General features: G+C 40.2%; 2 protein-coding genes across 5 annotated transcripts; both read right to left on the bottom strand.

The window, feature by feature from the left end:
• Positions 1-593: 593 nt before the first annotated feature.
• Positions 594-8558, bottom strand: LOC116214696 (protein cereblon). 4 transcript variants are annotated; one of them, XM_031550120.1, is made up of 10 exons: positions 8191-8558; positions 6930-7012; positions 6764-6841; positions 5406-5524; positions 5253-5318; positions 4143-4256; positions 3480-4050; positions 2110-2315; positions 1594-1757; positions 594-1252 (listed from the first exon to the last, which is right to left on the bottom strand). In XM_031550120.1, the coding sequence occupies exons 1-10, from the start codon at positions 8331-8333 to the stop codon at positions 1111-1113; spliced, it is 1686 nt and encodes a 561-aa protein (XP_031405980.1). In that variant the 5' UTR covers positions 8334-8558; the 3' UTR covers positions 594-1110. The 4 variants fall into 4 exon arrangements, with proteins under 4 accessions (XP_031405980.1, XP_031405988.1, XP_031405997.1 ...); XM_031550128.1 differs by having other exon boundaries at positions 8194-8558; XM_031550137.1 differs by having other exon boundaries at positions 858-1252; positions 4155-4256; positions 8191-8557.
• A 4322-nt stretch (positions 8559-12880) lies between these two features.
• Positions 12881-14694, bottom strand: LOC116192478 (60S ribosomal protein L8-1-like). Its single transcript, XM_031521037.1, has 2 exons — positions 14152-14694; positions 12881-13417 (listed from the first exon to the last, which is right to left on the bottom strand). Exons 1-2 carry the CDS (start codon positions 14589-14591, stop codon positions 13075-13077), a joined length of 783 nt encoding a protein of 260 aa, XP_031376897.1. The 5' UTR covers positions 14592-14694; the 3' UTR covers positions 12881-13074.
• Between the last annotated feature and the right edge of the window lie 2324 nt (positions 14695-17018).

The raw sequence follows: 17018 nt of genomic DNA, 5'->3' as shown, positions 1-17018 counted from the left end.
CATAGCCGAGAAGGGGGGGAATTGTTAGGATAGTTTCTCTCCTATATGAAGAATGACGAGTGTAGGTGTTGGAGATAGTCCCACATGAAAAAGTTGAGAGGAAATCCATAGGTTTATAAGAGACAATGGTCTAGCAACCCATAGGCTTAAGCTTTTGAGTTGCAGATAGGTCCGAGTCCAAAGTAGACCTGTGAATTTTACCTAACAAGTACATATGTTTATATGTTTATATATATAAAATAAAAAATATTATCTTGATTAGGTAATAGAATCTTTAAGAAAAACATATTTTCTTATATAAATAATAATACAAACATTTGAAATACAATTCATGACATTTAGTACTTTTGCCACTAAAAATGAGTTTTAAAACTAACAAAATATTACTTTTATTTACATTAATACAAGGACATAATTAGAATTATCTTTTATTTCACCATTTACAAAAATTTAGTTTGATGTATTAATAATGTCTTTATATCCTCATTGACTATTCGAATTCTAACATCATCATGGAATTTATACATGTATTTTATGATTATAATTATAAGTCGGTGTATCTTTTAATGACGTAACATTAATAAAAATAAATGAGAAAAAAAATATTGTATAAAAACTTCAGATCGTGCATCACACGGTTAAATTAATCTAGTGATATTACAAAGGACCTGACAAGGGATGCCACCTAGGCATGGGAGAAGGCTTGGACTTTCAGTTTGCATCGAGACGGGTTCCTCCTGCTCGTACGGTCCAGAGTTCTCCTAATATGCCTGTGTCATCTCATACTTAGCTCAACTTTCTCTTCTTCTTATCTATGCCCCGACTGACTATTCACAATCAACAGGGAGTTTCCAAGGTTCCAAAATAATTCACAAGTACGAACGCCGTAATTTTATATACTGTCTAGCGATTTCATTAGCAAGAACCTCTTTAAAACCCGAAGCAGCAATCGCAAAACAAAACAAAGAGAAAGAAACCAAAAATAACAAGTAAGAGGGGATAACTCACACTAAACAGAGTACTATACTACTTGACTGTGCGCTCTATACATGATAAAACCACTTCATGGCTCTCGGAGAGGTATCAAGAATTTACTGGCATTACGCAACTTTATGACGCCTGCATGTCGTCAGCGACTTGGGAACTCCGTATCCCCCAAAACATCCTTGGTTTCAACTTCTCATTCGTTGCGGTAAAAAGCCAACCCATTTGAGTTTCGCAGGTGGCGCAATTGATGATTGTCCATGCATATCTGCAAAAGTCCCAAATGTCAGTATCTCAGACAAGTTTAATATCATGCAAATTAAGATATCGGACCCTCTAGACATATAATAAAAAAGTCCGCACGTCTTGGTACGACCCACTGAAGTAATAATCGAACACAGCAACTTTATAACCCAAGATAATTCTTCGAGCCACTGCAGTTTCTCCTACAAGCTCCATCCTTCAATCAGACTTCCATAGCTTAGGTGTCAGATCTATCTGTCTAGTTTAATTCTTATCATCCTTTCTCCTATCTCCTATCTAACTATAGCAGCCGAATGTTCATTGTTTGCAGAGTGCCAGATAGTGGAGGAAGGTTCAAGAGCTTACCCGGGAAACCAGCTGTATTCTGTGGCCGGACGCCCTTTGCGGACTAGCCCGTTCGCTTTGTACAAGGTCATTATTTCGTGAACATATCCATGAGGATTCACGTAAGCACCGAGAGGACCATCAGTAGACATCACCAGCATATCACTTCGTCTCGCAATCAGAGTCTTGTTAAGGGAAAACAGAAAATGGAGAAAGTAAGACGCCAAAGTTTAATGAATCCAGGCTGATCTCTGGCCTTGCTAGGTCCCCTGGGCAGCTGAGGGCCTGGGTTTCTTATGATATTGCAGAGTTCAGGTTTTAATTTTCTTCAATTCATTTTATATGAATTATTCTGTTGCTCTTCCTATGCAGCACAGAAGGTGCTGGCAAGGAACCAATTGCTTAGTCGTCCAAGCGCAAATAATTAAAAACCGATGTACAAACAGTAGTAATTCAGTTTTGAGTTGAATGGTAATCAACATGCGACAACTACTTTTGATGAAATATAGATGTGCTATGATGAAAGATTAGATGTACCTGACAATTTTTGCATCGGATGCGATCGAAACACTCGAGTAAATTAATTTCACGGCGCAAGCGATATGAAGTTCCATCAATCTCCAGAAGCTCCTGCCTTGTTGACTCTGAAACAGGAATTTTACTGGCTATATGAAAAGAAAGAAGATCGGGTTTCTTGACAAAATCGTCCATAGCTGGTGCTCCCACAATTTGTTTCCACATATCTGCCAGCATTTAGGACATATGAGTTACAATCGTCGAGGGAATGATAAATCACTGAGATTGTAGCGAAAGATTTGCACATTAATACTACAGTAGACCAATGATAAGATTGTCTCATCTTATTCTTAGACAAGGATTCATTCCCACAAGAAGCTATGTCGTCATACCAACTGATTTTTGTGGACAACAGCATAAACATAAGAAAACCCTTAAAAGCACTGCGCCTAGACAGTTCTAGCTTATCAGACATCGTAAGATTCTAACTTGATAAATTCCTATTATGATAACGATTCCCAATCATACCATACTGTCCACCATGGGATCAATAGATCAATCATCATTCATTTTTTGGACTTCTTGAACAGACAGGAACAAATTCGCTCTCTGAATTAAGCTCAGAAGTAGTTCCCTCAATATCTGCTGGTCCAGGTCTTCAGAAAATCAGGAGGGGCAACTTTACCTAAGTCATCAGCTTAAGTAATATTTTGGTCTTCTTTCTGCTTCTCTCTTTAACTTTCTACTTTGAGGGGAATATCTCATGCATTCTGAACATTTTCCTACTTCTCATTCATCCAAATTCCAGTACTCAGGAAAAGGTTATGTTGAATAATTCTCCGCTGAAACAACTCTTGTAGACTTGTAGTTATACCCAATGTGAAATCCATGATACTTCTACTAGAGAATAAAAAAGCATTTTATGTATTTTTTTGCCTCCACGGTGAATTCTGACTGCAAATACTCAGAATACTATAGAACTGTTTTCTTGAAAATTTCAAGTCCAAGCTTTCGAGGGGATTCCTTTTCTTCTCAGTGATGGGACTCTGTATGACCAACAGCAAAGATAAATTCCACCAATCACCCTCTAGTCTGTTTGACATTTCCTTGAAGGACACCAACGCTCCCTCCTTTAAAATAGAACACTCACCACTTTTTCACTAATGTGACATTTAACTTTGAGGGACGAGATACCACATTTTTAAAATTTATCGATTTCAAGAATTAAGAAAATTCTGGATGAATCAACAAGCAGTGCCAACTAAGCTATAAAAGTAGTCTAACAATGCGGTGACAGTGACCTTTAACTGGACCTAGAGAATAAAACTGAAACCATCAGGTGGGTTAATCAGTAAGAAAGGATCACGAAATAAAACTGCATTGTCACATACCTGCTGCCCTCTGAGCAAGACTATAGGAATCATACATGCGGTATACCCAATGGGGCCAAAATGCCTTTGAAAGACCACGATGTAAACCAGAAGGTTTCCAGGAGGGTTGGATCTTTGCTACTTTATGGGATCTCCTTTCAGATGGATTATTACTCCGATCTACAAATTCAGCATCTTCCATTCTATCATCATCTAAATTCGGAATATGACTGGAGCCAAATGTACTGGGAAGAGATCTTCCAGATTGGAATTCGGATTCACAAGCAAACTTATCTTCATCACTGCTTGTTGATTCATCCATGAACTCATATCCAGATAAAGAATCAACAGCAGATCGATGCAATCTATGCTCAGATGGAGAAAGTGCACTCTGGAAGCTATCTTCTGAATGTGCCTCAGAGTCATCATCTTCATCTTGGTATCCATGCCTTCTAACGTGAGAAGCGCCTGAAGGAAGACTTCCAGAGATCCCAATGTTTGCCAGACCATTCAATGGAGCTAGCCTATCAAAAACATCCTTCGGAGTCCTCAGAGGCAAATCTTCCTCGATTATCTGGACCTCTCCACATGCCTTAAAAAGATAAATGATTGTTAAAAATCAGAAGCAGCCACGAACGCCACCCAACCCCGTCCGACCCTCAGAAAAAGAGAGAAGAAAATCACAGTTAGTCTAACCACTCCTTCAACATCTATCCAACAGCGCTTTAGACGGAATCTCTGTTGACCCCGAGTGACAGCATTCAGTGAACCATCCTCTAGTCGCCTATATTGTCGAATCTGCAGCAAGTATTGCACCAAATGTTATTGTATTTAAGGACCATAACATACAATAGTCCCCACAACAAAATTTCACCTGAACAGAGCAATCAATGGCACCCCATCATAATCAACAATCTGAGCTATAATCAATCCAACAAAGATTTTTCAAGGATAATAAATGATAGTTTGGTCACTCTTAAGATGCTTCTCAATGAGCTTCAATTGAAAAGGCAAAAATAATCATTTTTCCTCCTGTTATTTCTCCGTTAATTCAGTTTGATCCATCCAGATCATATCTCAAATCTGCTACCATCAGAAGTAGAAAGGAAAGGAAAATCTCTAAAATAATAATAATGCCCATTGAATTTTAATCCAAAAAAGAAAAAAAAGAGCCCATTGACAGGAAGCAGAGTTAACTAATCCCACAAACAGTCCAAGACACAAAATATGGATTAAGTCCTTTCTTTCAGATGCATGCAGTGGCCTCTTGCATTTGTGGTCGATACATGTATAAGACAGTAGATAGTGACCTTCTAATCCTGTTTTAAGTAACAAAGGGAAATATCCATCAATTTTTTTTTCCAATCATCAGCTATTGCACTTTAGAGCTGCAACCCGAAAATGACTCACGATATTATTCTCAAATAAGAGAGTAGATCCGGGTAAGCCGCAATAATGGGAGGATAGAACCACTTAGCAAATCATTGATAATAATAAACTACTAATACTTGAGCAAACCTAGCCGAACATAACTTGTATTTCAAAGGTCTCACGAATAGAACATTTTAAGATTAATTTGGCAAGGCACAAAATGGCATCAATTCTTTTTTCTTTTCTCCTTTCTTCATTAGCAATTCAAAGTTATTAACGCATTATCTTAGTCGATAATGCAATTAATAGATACCATATAAATGAAGCCCAAGTAGGTGGAGGGAGGGAAGTAAAAATTGACATTGTAAAATAGCTACCCACAGTAAAACCAGGAACATATAAGGAAAGATGTAGCTATAATACCTCTGCAGTTGTCCCGGTCGTGGCAAATCTTACTCTTCCATCATCTGGATCACGGTATATGCGAACCTACAGAGAAAATTAGGATATACTTTGAGAGCTCAGAATGAAAACCAAAAACAGAAAAATATATGAATGAGTAAAGGATCCACTGACCACACCAATAGTAAGAGGAGCGCCTTGATCTATTTGGCCCAATGCTCTCTCAATAGTAGCTAACAAATTTGGTTGAACAACTCGTAGTGGTAGCGTGGCCCCAGGGAACAGAACAACTCCTGGCATAGATCAAAGAGCAACATTTATCCAAAGATGAGAAAGGATGGGAAACAGAAAGTACAATCTACATATAATGCTAATAAAACATGTTCAAGGAGCAGAAAAACTTTCAACTTTAACTGTCAGGATTTTAAGCTTAGAGAACCAACGCATCCAAGCTAACAGCAACTCTACAGCATAATAATATACTCATACTGATTATTTAAATCTTTTTTATCATAGATCATAGAATACTGAAAAAGTGCCAGGTAGATGATATGTGCACTTCTCAGGGCAATATTATCAAGGGCAACAAGCATCAATAGCTGTGTACTTCATTTGTCAGAAAGGAAACATCCTCTAAACGTCGAAATCTAGAAAGTAAACCTTGTGCTTCCCGAATTGTGGAAACAAACCCTCTAGTTTGTGAGCTCCGTTTTGAACAGGATTGTAATGTACATGTGTTAATGACATGTCATCCCACACTCCTATCAACCCAAATTTTAGGTGGGATTATTAGACCTTTAAAAATAACAAAAGAGAAAAAAAATCCAAAAAAAACAAAGGAAGAGGGAGAATGATGAGGTGAAAGACCCATAAGGAAGATCCACAGCAGGATCCCCGTGGGTCACTCTGCACCATACCGGAGAGATCCATGGGGTTCTCGTCGGTTGAACTTCTCCAATAGGTCAAACAACCCATTTCATGTTGGAGATAATTTGCCCGCGGCAGGCAACATACCCCTAGCTCTCACTAGGAGCAGGTGGCGCAACCCAAGGGGATCTGCCGTGCATTGTCTCAGAGTTCGATTACCAAACCTGGTGGGACTCTTCACCCTCTCCCTTCCCACATTGGAGTTCCTCCCAATATCCTTGACTGTTTAATTTTTTTTATTCTTTAAAAAATTGCAAAAACTCTCTCTTGGTTGAAGTGTCTGGGGTATGTGTAAAATTCAGCTACAATAGTACTGGCAGACTAATAGAAAGGGACCAATATCCCCAATTTGAAAGTACACGAGGCCATATGCTGAATCTTAAAGAATAAGGACCCTCTCACGATACTCAAAGTAGAGGGGAGACAGATGCATTTTGCCAATATCATTTAGCTGAAAATACTCATAAATGTCAAATTTATATACATGAAGCACCATTCAACTCCAATTTCCCATGACATGAATAAAAAAGGTTTACATCATTTTCGAATCATCTAATGGCATAACTTATTTTTACCACATAGGTTAGTCAATAAAGAAACAATACCTTCAAAATAGAACAGAGGTAAGTGATGCACAGCACCCCCATCCAAGAACGCCAATCTGTTATGAGTGTCTTCAACCTCTGTTACATTTGGATGGAAACACTAATTTCAAAAGCAAGAAGATGCAGTATAATATGAAAGAGATTACATGAGAGTTGATGTGCGTACCACCAAGATACGTATGCAACGAAGCCAAACTAGTGTTGAACGTCAATTCACCAGGACGAGCTCCAGCATCATAAGCTTGACCACTATAGCAACGTTAAATATATGCATAAATAAACAAGTAAAAAAAAAACCATATCAGCATATGAGCCAACAATGACTTTTTTCCCTACATATTTCAGAACAAGATCTAAGGAAAAGGCAAAGTTATATGGCATATAACTCCATGATTGAAAAGATATTTTACATTTAGGAGTCTTTGTCTAACTAAATGCGTTGAGAAAGGATAGATGCATAGAACCTTTTAACAAGATAAGCTAATTATATTCCCTTTGAATGTTTATTTTTGGGCAAACCAGCAGGCCGTGTGAAAATTACTAAATCTCGAATCTAACAGCTAGCCTACTGAACAAAACATCTTCCAGGTCATATTGGACAGCATAAGGACCACAAGTACCTAACAAGCACCTCCCAAAATTTAATCTAACACTATACAATATTCTACTTTAGAAACTATGAAATTCAATAAACGGATACAAAATGGTGAATAGTCTGTTGCAGTTCCAATTTAAAGGGTTTCCCAATCAAACAATGCTGACTGAACATCAGCAAACAGTGTACCCTGTGAAGTGAAGGGCACCCAGAATCCTTCAGATGGAGCTGCAGGCAGTATCTGTGACCCTGCTGATTGCACGTACTTACTTAAAGACATCGCAGATATGCGACCAAAAAGGCATTATATTCCCCATATTAGCATCCATCTCCGAATCATCCATGTTATGGAAACAACCTTATCATTCAAAAACTATAAGCAGTTGCCACCTAATTTAGCATGAGATGAATCAAAATGGATATAATTCACCCCAATTAGCATGGAGAAGCCGACACTGATCAACATGACGTTTCAGACAGGAGTACAGGGGTGGAATTTTCTTTTAGGTATCTTTTCACACATGTATCCTTCACAACTTCTCGGCATTTCTCAATGGATACTCCATCACCATCACTCAAAGAGCAAAAGAAAACCATAACAGTTGGCATCATAGCTTACTGACTCAGTCTACGAGCCAAGCCAAGCAATTTCAGACCCCAATATCCATTACTAACAGATTCTGGAAAAAAGGAGCATAAAACCCTAAATAGTGACTGTGACACCTATCAATCAAACGAAATCAATCCCGTCGCAAGTTCCGACTGCTCATCGAATTAAATAGGCGCTAGGTGATTAAGGAATAATAATATTATCAATGGATGAGGAGTTAACTACGTTGTGAGGCGATTGTCGTTATCGTCGTCTGAGTCGAGGAGGTCCTCAACCTCCTCGACCTGCAGCTCCTCGTAATCGAGCTCCCGAATCTGCTCGATCTGCTGCAGCTCCCTCTCGATGATGCTCCGGCGATCCTCCATTTTCAGTGAGTCTTCTAATCTAGGGTTCTGTCGCAGAAGGGAAGGGGCTTAGAATCAGATGGAGGAGGAGTGGGAGGAGATGACGAGCATCTCCGAATTGCTCTTTTCGCGGCAAACTCCGGCCACATCCAAGTGTACAAACAAATAGTTCACTTTTCTACCGAACTCTACCGCTCCATTTTTCCTTTCCCTGAATTTACACCGACTGATAGTCTGATACAGTCTGACGATCTATACTATTTTGCACAATATCATAAATCGAATTATATAATATTACTACAGGAGTTTTACCGAGATATATTCCATAATTTTAAATTTCTCTCAAATTTCTCTCATAATTTTAAAAATTACGTAAAAAAAGGTTCAATGTTTGAATTATATTCCAAAAAATTCGCTGTTTATACCTTGATTTAAATTTATCCAACCGTTACAATTTATGTAGAAAATCGACAAAAAAGCTAATATGACTAGTTAAGGGGCTAACGATACCATGTCATTTGTGAAATAACCAACAAAAAACCTCACATGTACCCCTGAGCTCACTTGCTATTTAAAAATACTTCAAATTTTCTCTTATTTTAAATTTGGCCTCAAATCTCTCTCCTTCTTTCCTTCTTCCTCCTCCATCTTCTTCTTCTCGAGCGCCAACAAGATGAAGAGGGGCCCACCTAGTCTGACTCCGTTCACACGCACAGGTGTTGGCACGACAAGAAAACCACTGCCGCCAACCTCTTCCAACACGCCCTGCAGCCTGGCCCTAACAACGCTGCCACCATGTTCGGGTTAACGTACGTCGACTCGGTGTCCTCCATCTTCGATCTGCAGCACCTGCCACCATCCTCTAGCAACGCTTTATTGTCATGCCAACCGTTGATTATGGTTTGTTATAGTTAGGCCTGCAATGACGTCGTTGCAGCCTCCTTGGCCCTCACCTTGGCTTGCTAAACCTGGGCCTCCACACTGGAGTTGCTCACCCTACACCCAGAAGAAGAAGAAGAAGAAGAAGAAGAAGAAGAAGAAGAAGAAGAGGGAAAAGGAAGAAGGAGAGGGGAGAGAGATTTGAGGCCAAAATGTGTTTGGTATTATAGTTTAGTTGAGTTGAGTTTTAATTTTAATTAGTTTGTAATGATTGTGTTGTTGAATTATACGAAAAAATGTGAAAAAATAATGAATAGTTGAGATAAAATAATGATTGTGTTGTTAAATTGTGAAAAAAGTAATGAATAGTTGATTAAATTTAGTATTAAAAATTGAATTGAATGGTTTAAAAAATTTTAAAAAAAAGAGAAAAAGTAATAATTGTATTGTTGAATTGAAGATAAGTGGAGTTGAGTTAAAAAAAATTATAAATCCAAACAGCTAATGGACCCAAGGGTATATGTGTCGTCATTTTGTTGGTTAGTTCACAAATGGCATGGCACCATTACCCCTCTTAATCAGCCAAGTAAACTTTTCCGTCGTATTTTTGCAAAAAAAATAACAGAGTGATAGATTTTGAATAAGATGTAAACGGCGAGATAGATTTGGAACAAGGTATGAGCGATATGCTTTTTTAGATAATTTTTAAATCATGAGATAAAATTGAAAAAAGGTTAAAATTGTGGGATATATGATGTTAAAACCCCTTTTATTATATAGCATGAAAACAATAAAAAAAAATTCATGCCATAGCATGTCGTATATATTCTGATAAAAAAATGGACAAAAAGCTGACATGATAACTTTTTCTGGACTATATTGATGAACAAAAATGTGATGCCAAGAACGTTTGTAATGGCAATGAAACGTTGAGGATGAAATTAATACCAACTTCCAACAATTGGTTTAGGACTGTTGGGTACAATATCATGCGAAAACTATTTCAAATTTCAAATCATTCGATAACTGAATATTTATAAAAATCAACTTAAATCGATTTCTTCATTTTCAAGTAAGACTAATTAATATATACACGTAGAAGCAAATACACCTAGGAATTAAAAATTTTCATCATTAGAAGGGATACATATCTTCAAAATAATTAAACGAGAAAAAACTTAATGATTTTGTGAAAAATAAAAAAAATTGGCAAATATGATAAAAAGCTAGAAGGTTTTTATTTTATGAAAACAAAAATATGTCACGTCAGATTCTATTTGTGACTTCAGCGTTGGACAAAGTCAACACTGTTATACTTTGTCCAAGTCAGTGAAAACTGTCAATTCTGGTAAATATACTAATAGCGTGAAAGTTTATGATTTTACAAGTTAATAAATTAAAAATTTAAAAGAAATGGAATATTTAGAATAAAGTCGAAAGTTTGTGATTTTATAAACTATTTCCCCTTAGGGCCTGTTTTGTTCAAGGTACAGGAATGGAAACGGAAACTGAATGAGGCGAAATGGGACGGAATTGGAAACGAAATGATAATTTTTTTTCTGTTTAGTTCAATAATGAATTGGAATTCAATTCCATTGTTTGTGATTGGTTTAATGTCTGTGGACTCAGAATCAATTTTCATTATTTCATAATTATTAGTAATATATCAAGTGAATAATGAACAAATCACGTTGCGGCTCAATAATTATGCATGTAACATGTATAAATTTGAGCGAATTATATATTTTAGGTAATATCTTCAATTTATTGGGTTTGTCGAATGGATGAGGTTTACTCTACTCATTGATGACTTGTGTTTGCGGTTAAGAAATCATTTCATTATTTTATTATTAATTGAGTTTTCACAGCAAAATTACAACAAAAAGACAAAATAAAATTAATTTTGATTATCCTGTATTGATGGACTGGATGATTCACAAGGGGGAATCGATTCCCCTCAAACAAACATCAACAATTTGAATGATCCATTTCGATTCTGATTCCCCTCTTAATTTTCATGAACTAAACAAGCCCTTAAAAAACTCGCGTACTATCATGGTTAGGGATGTTCATTGGATTTCTATAAATGTGTTTTGACCATGTCTAGACCCTAATGGTTAGTGAAAGGGTTTTGCCCGTTGGATTGTGAAAAGAGTTTAGGAATTTTTCGTCAAAACCCTGTAAGGTTTGAGAATGATATGGTATTTGGCATCAAAACCCATCCCAAACCCATTAAGCTTAAAATTATCCCCATTCATTCGTTAATTTTACAAAATATCATTTTGTTCACGTATTAATCATAACCTCATCGTTACTTCTTATGTCCTCTCCGCCTCTTTCTCCATTCCCTTTGCCTCTTTTGTCCTCTCCGCACTCACGTGTCACCCTCACCATTACCCTTTTATTCTGCCTCTCCTCACTGGTCGAACATCGATTTTCTTGAGCTATCACTCTACCATATCATTACCCTTATGTTCATGTTTTTTTTATAATGGACATGAGTGAGTTAATGGTAAAAACATGTTTCCAGTGAAAATCCGTTAACTTAGTGGGAGGGATTTGAGATCTTTCCTATAAATTCTTAAGGGGTTTGAAAATAGTTTGAAGGCAAAAACTTCCTAAAGGTTTTGGATTTGGGAAGAATCAAGCCGTCATAAATCCTACCCCCAACATCCCTAATCATGGTGTACAAGGAATGTACCACTATAGAATTTGCTGAAAATACGACTCATCTTCCAAAAAGCTACAAAGACCTAGTCCTATAAAGAAGGAAGCTTCCGTCAAAAACATCAATTTTAATATTATCATGAAGAAATGACGGTTGGTTGAGGTATTTTGTGGAACATGTATATCATATGGAACTGTGCTGTCTTATACACTAATTTTTTTTTCTACAATAGATTTTTTTTTGTAATATTTTTAAAAATCAAGAAAAATTTGTGAACTCCTGTTGAATTGTGACATTGTCACGTGATATACTCATTACAGATAAAACTTTCTTCACATCAGTTGTAAAAGAATTAAATCAACGCGAAAATGAAGAACGATAAAAATTGCAGCACATTTACCGGTCATCGACCGTATAGCCGCATCAGAAGAGAATTTGGGAACGGTAAACACACGATTTTAAGGAACAGCTGGTCATATATCACCTGCGAGGAGTGCTTAAGGATGAGGCATCAAGTATCCACGGTTTTGTTTTCCAAGGCATAGGAAATCTAGTAAGAACATCAGATCAAACAGAGATACTACAGAGAGGCAATCGACTCACCGCTTATCCACAGGTCTGATTCTTGTGAAGTCGAACCAAGACCCTACCGATCTATAATTGCGTTAACAAATGAATGAATCCTTTTCAAGAGGGAAGACTTGCTCGAACATCATGATCTTTGCTCTACTCTCGACTTAACAGTCAAACTGGAATTACTCATACCATGGACAGGTAAAGTGAACCGACATCAAGCCAACATTGGCCATCTAAATCCATGCTGTGATAAGCATTCCACTGCCATTAAGTCGCTCCTTGTGTTTGCTACCGCAAGACCGAAGCAATGACTTGTCCTTATAACAAGATCCGATGATAATTTTTGTTCATTCCACCTATTTCCAGTCTTTTGCGGAATCCATGGCATTAGAGCTCTGTTTACATCAGTTTAAAATGAAAATAGAATCAAGGACTCACTCTCGTATCAGCAAAGGAGAAGAACCAGACCAATATGCCACTGTGTCATTCCATATTCCAAATGCCATTTGAACCTTCAAACTCGGGATGCAAAATTTCTAACACAGCGAGTTGCCATAAGCTACAATTTCATACTCTAAGGTCAAGTACCGTGAAATCAAATTAAAGTAACAGAAAAACACAAATAAACTGCAGGATCTCTCAAGCCTTGTCGGCTTTAGAAGCAGTGGCAGCAGCCTGTCCACGGAGCCGACCAGTCCTGCGAGCAGCAATGAGACCGACCTTCTGCCCGGGCGGCGCGTCACGCCTGACAGTGCTGGCATGGCCAATGTGTTGGTGGTTACCACCTCCATGGGGATGCTCAACGGGGTTCATGGCCACACCACGGACCTTTGGCCAGCAATTCCTCTTCACTTGGAACTTGTGGTAGGCATTACCTGCCTTCAAGAGCGGTTTCTCAGTCCTACCCCCTCCAGCAACTTGCCCAATCATTGCCCTGCACCCGCTCGGCACGATCTTCTTGGACCCAGATGGAAGCTTGATCCTGCCGCAACGATTTAGTAGTAGACTCATCAGAGATTACACTGTCTTAGCGAGCATGCATTCCAGCTTCCCATCCCCTTTCTATGCTAAACATTGAAGACTCCACTCTATATATATATAAATACACACACACACACACACATACACACAATGACATGACATTGTTATCTACAAACTTAAGCTGCACTTTGGTCTATTACCATTATTTTAGACCACTTCAAACATTATGTCTCTGAATTGTGATTAAAAGGTGATTTCTTGCAATCCCTATGGGTTAGATTTTTCAGGGCAATGAACGCAATGCTCATCAGCTTTTGAAAGATGCAGCCATAAACTAAACCCACCTCGGACAAACAGAAAATTAAACCAAATTTCATGATGCTACAAACAAGTAAGCAAGCAATATAGATTGGCTTAGTTCAAATAACTAAACATCGCCACCGCACAAACAAGGAACACAACTGATCTAAAATATTACAGGGCTAGATTCATCTAAAAATAAAATCTGCACCAAAAAAAAAGATCTTTTAACAGTTCATAATAGGCAAATTAATTAATCAATAGCTTAACAAGTTTGACACCGAATGAAGCAAACTTAGTGCAGATTGAGCACCAACGGATCTAATTCCACCATCAAATTCACGAAGATTTCATCAACAAGCGATCAAATTGAGCTGATTAGATTATTAAAATAGACAGCTCAGAGTGCACCGATAACCACTTATAGCTTTATACCTAGTGGTGTCATTGTCAGGGTTGTGGCTGATGACAATGGCGTAATCGCCGGAGGCGCGAGCAAGGACCCCGCGATCCCCGACGTGGTGCTCGACGTTGCAGACGACAGCTCCCTCAGGGATGGACCGGAGGGGCAGTACGTTGCCGACGACGAGGGTGGCCTTCTTCCCGCAGTAGACAAACTGACCGGTGTACATACCCTCGGCCGCGACGAAGAGCTCCTTTTGCTTCTTGTAACGGAAGGGGTGGCGGAAGGAGACACGGGCCAGAGGGGCCCCACGACCGGGGTCATGGATGATCTCGGTGACGACGCCCTTCAGGTAGCCATTGCGCTCGCCGAAGTCGAGGCTGCGAAAACGGGCGGGGCCCTTGCGGTGGTGGGTGTGGGACTTGAACACGGATCCCGCACCCTTACGCTGCGCCCGGATAACGCGACCCATTGCCGGAAAAAGGAGGAGGAGAACGAGGAGGACGAGGAGGACGAGATTAGAACGACGGCGGCGGCGAAATGAGTCTCACTGCCACTACTGGACAGAAAAGCTAGGGTTTCTGACATTTTAATGGGAGAACCCCTGAGGCCTCATGGGCCGAAATATTTGAGAAGGCCCGGCCCATTGTTATCTATGGAAATAGGAGCCCTCCCCCTCTCTTGGGGTGCTTAGGCAGTTAATGATTACTAGTAATATACATTTCCACTAAAGTAGGAATCCACTTTCCCACCCCGTTAGCACTCTATTCTGGCCTACCGCCTCCAATAGAGACAACCAACAACAACCTAGGCCAAAACCCAACAGGCAAGACAGAGGAAGACCCAACAAAAGCTTGAGTCACTATTCACAATCGGGTCAATAGGGGCAAACGCACAATCACAGGGCATGGACTACATAAGATAAGCAAGGGTTACTAGAAAGGTCACAGAGAGAAACCGGAGAAGCTGGTCAGGCAACAGACATCGGGATCACAGAAACCAGCACTATAATACTATTCACCGTCGGATCGCCGAAGTGTCAGAATGTATCCAATATAGGGTTCTAAAAATCCCTCATGATGGCCAACTGACCAATGTCATCTCCGAACGCATTTCGCAAATCATCTATTTAGCCAGGACACCCCGAACGGTCATAGACAACCCTTTTCACGGAGCTCCCGAGACTTCCGCTCCACAGGCAAATCAATGGCACCTGAAGACAGGCTGTTTTCCAAGGGTTATCAAAACCAGCGAATGAGCTTCAGACTGTTTTCCGGAAGTCATCCTGATCCCCCGAGTGGATCTTGACCTGGAAAAAAGGGGCCATTTATATAGAAAACCATAGCCGAAGACCTTTTTGACAAATCGTCAGTGCATGAAGTCTATGTCAATCAATCCCAGGTGTCAGCACCCCATTTCGATTCATCGGCTCCAGGGGGGCAAAATCGTTATTTTTGCAATTTATTACCTTTTCTTAAAAAAAAAAAGGTCAAGTCGGTCAGAACCGGTCAGAGCCGGTCTGACCGACATGACAAATGGGCAGGGTCGGTCAGAGCTGGTCTGACCGACCGTTGCCCACCACAAAAAAAAAAGAAGTCAAAGGTCAAACGACCAATTTGACTTCCTTTTCTTTCCTTCCTGCCCACCTCTTTTCCTTTTCTTCTACTTTCCTCCTTCATTTTTCTTTCCTTTCATTCTGGTCCCTGCAACCAAACCGGGATCTTCTTTCGATATTTTGCAAATTTCCAGCGAAAATCTCGCCCGATCTCCTTTCCCTTTTCGTTTCCTTCTTCTTCTTCTTCTTCCTTGCGAGACCGAGCTCTCGCTCTGGGCTCTCTCTCTCTCTCTCTCTCTCTCTCAGGCTCTCTCTCTCTCTCTCTCTCTCTCGGGTGGTCTCGGATCCAAAAAAAGAAAAACGGTAGCTCAGCTCACGCTTTCCCTCACGACACTCTCGCTCAGTTGGCTCGTCCCTCAGCTCGGGTTTCTCGGCCCCCAGCTCCCGCGGTGTCTCAGCTCGGACGCCGCAATTCTTGTCTTCTTCCGTTCGAATCCGGATCGAATCCCGGACTCGATTCCTCACCTCGGCTTCTCTTCCACGTGGGCGGACCCGAGCCCCAGTCACGAGAGCCTCTCCAGCAGACCACCGGAGCCCCCCGAATCGGAGATCGCCGTGACTCGTCAGCGACACCGCCGCCCGGTAGCTCAGCCCGCGTTTGGCAGTGGTCCAGCCCGCGTAGAACAGCAGCCCAGTCAACAGCCCAATTCGGCCCAATCCAGCCCGGATCTCGGCCCAGTCCAGTCAACAGCCCATTTCGGCCCAGTCCAACCACATCGGCCCAGTCCAGCCCATCGGCCTAGTTCGGCCCAGTCCAGTCAACAACCCATTTCGGCCCAGTCTGCCCACATCGGCCCAGTCCAGCCCATCGGCCCAGTCCAGTCAATAGCCCATTTCGGCCTAGTCCGCCCACATCGGCCCAGTCCAGCCCAGCGGCCCAGTCCGGCCCAATTCGGCCAATCTCTCAGCAGCCCAATTCGTCTGAAATTTCCTCTATTTACATAACTGCCCCCCGTTCTTTCCGAACTAGGTAAATTCTCGACTTAGTGGCATGATTAGGGCTCCTTTCCTAAATATTATTGCTTGCTTGATGGATATAATGTGAAATGAGTGTTCTTGGGTCGCGTGGGTGATCGGATTTGTCCCGAACTCGACTTTACAAACTTTCCATTTTGTCACATTTCAGTCCAGAGGACGCATTTTATTTTTTTCAGATCTGCCCCGAACTCTAAAAATTATTTTCAATCAACTCCCGGTCATTTTACTATTTTCCGATCAGTCCTAGGATTTTTCAGAATTTTTCAAGCCTCCCAAATAACTTTCCAAGTTGTTTCAGTTTAGTCC

This window comes from Punica granatum, chromosome 1, assembly GCF_007655135.1.
Source record: "Punica granatum isolate Tunisia-2019 chromosome 1, ASM765513v2, whole genome shotgun sequence".
In the NCBI taxonomy this organism is placed as follows: Eukaryota; Viridiplantae; Streptophyta; class Magnoliopsida; order Myrtales; family Lythraceae; genus Punica; species Punica granatum.
This window is presented reverse-complemented; position numbering and strand designations above follow the sequence as displayed.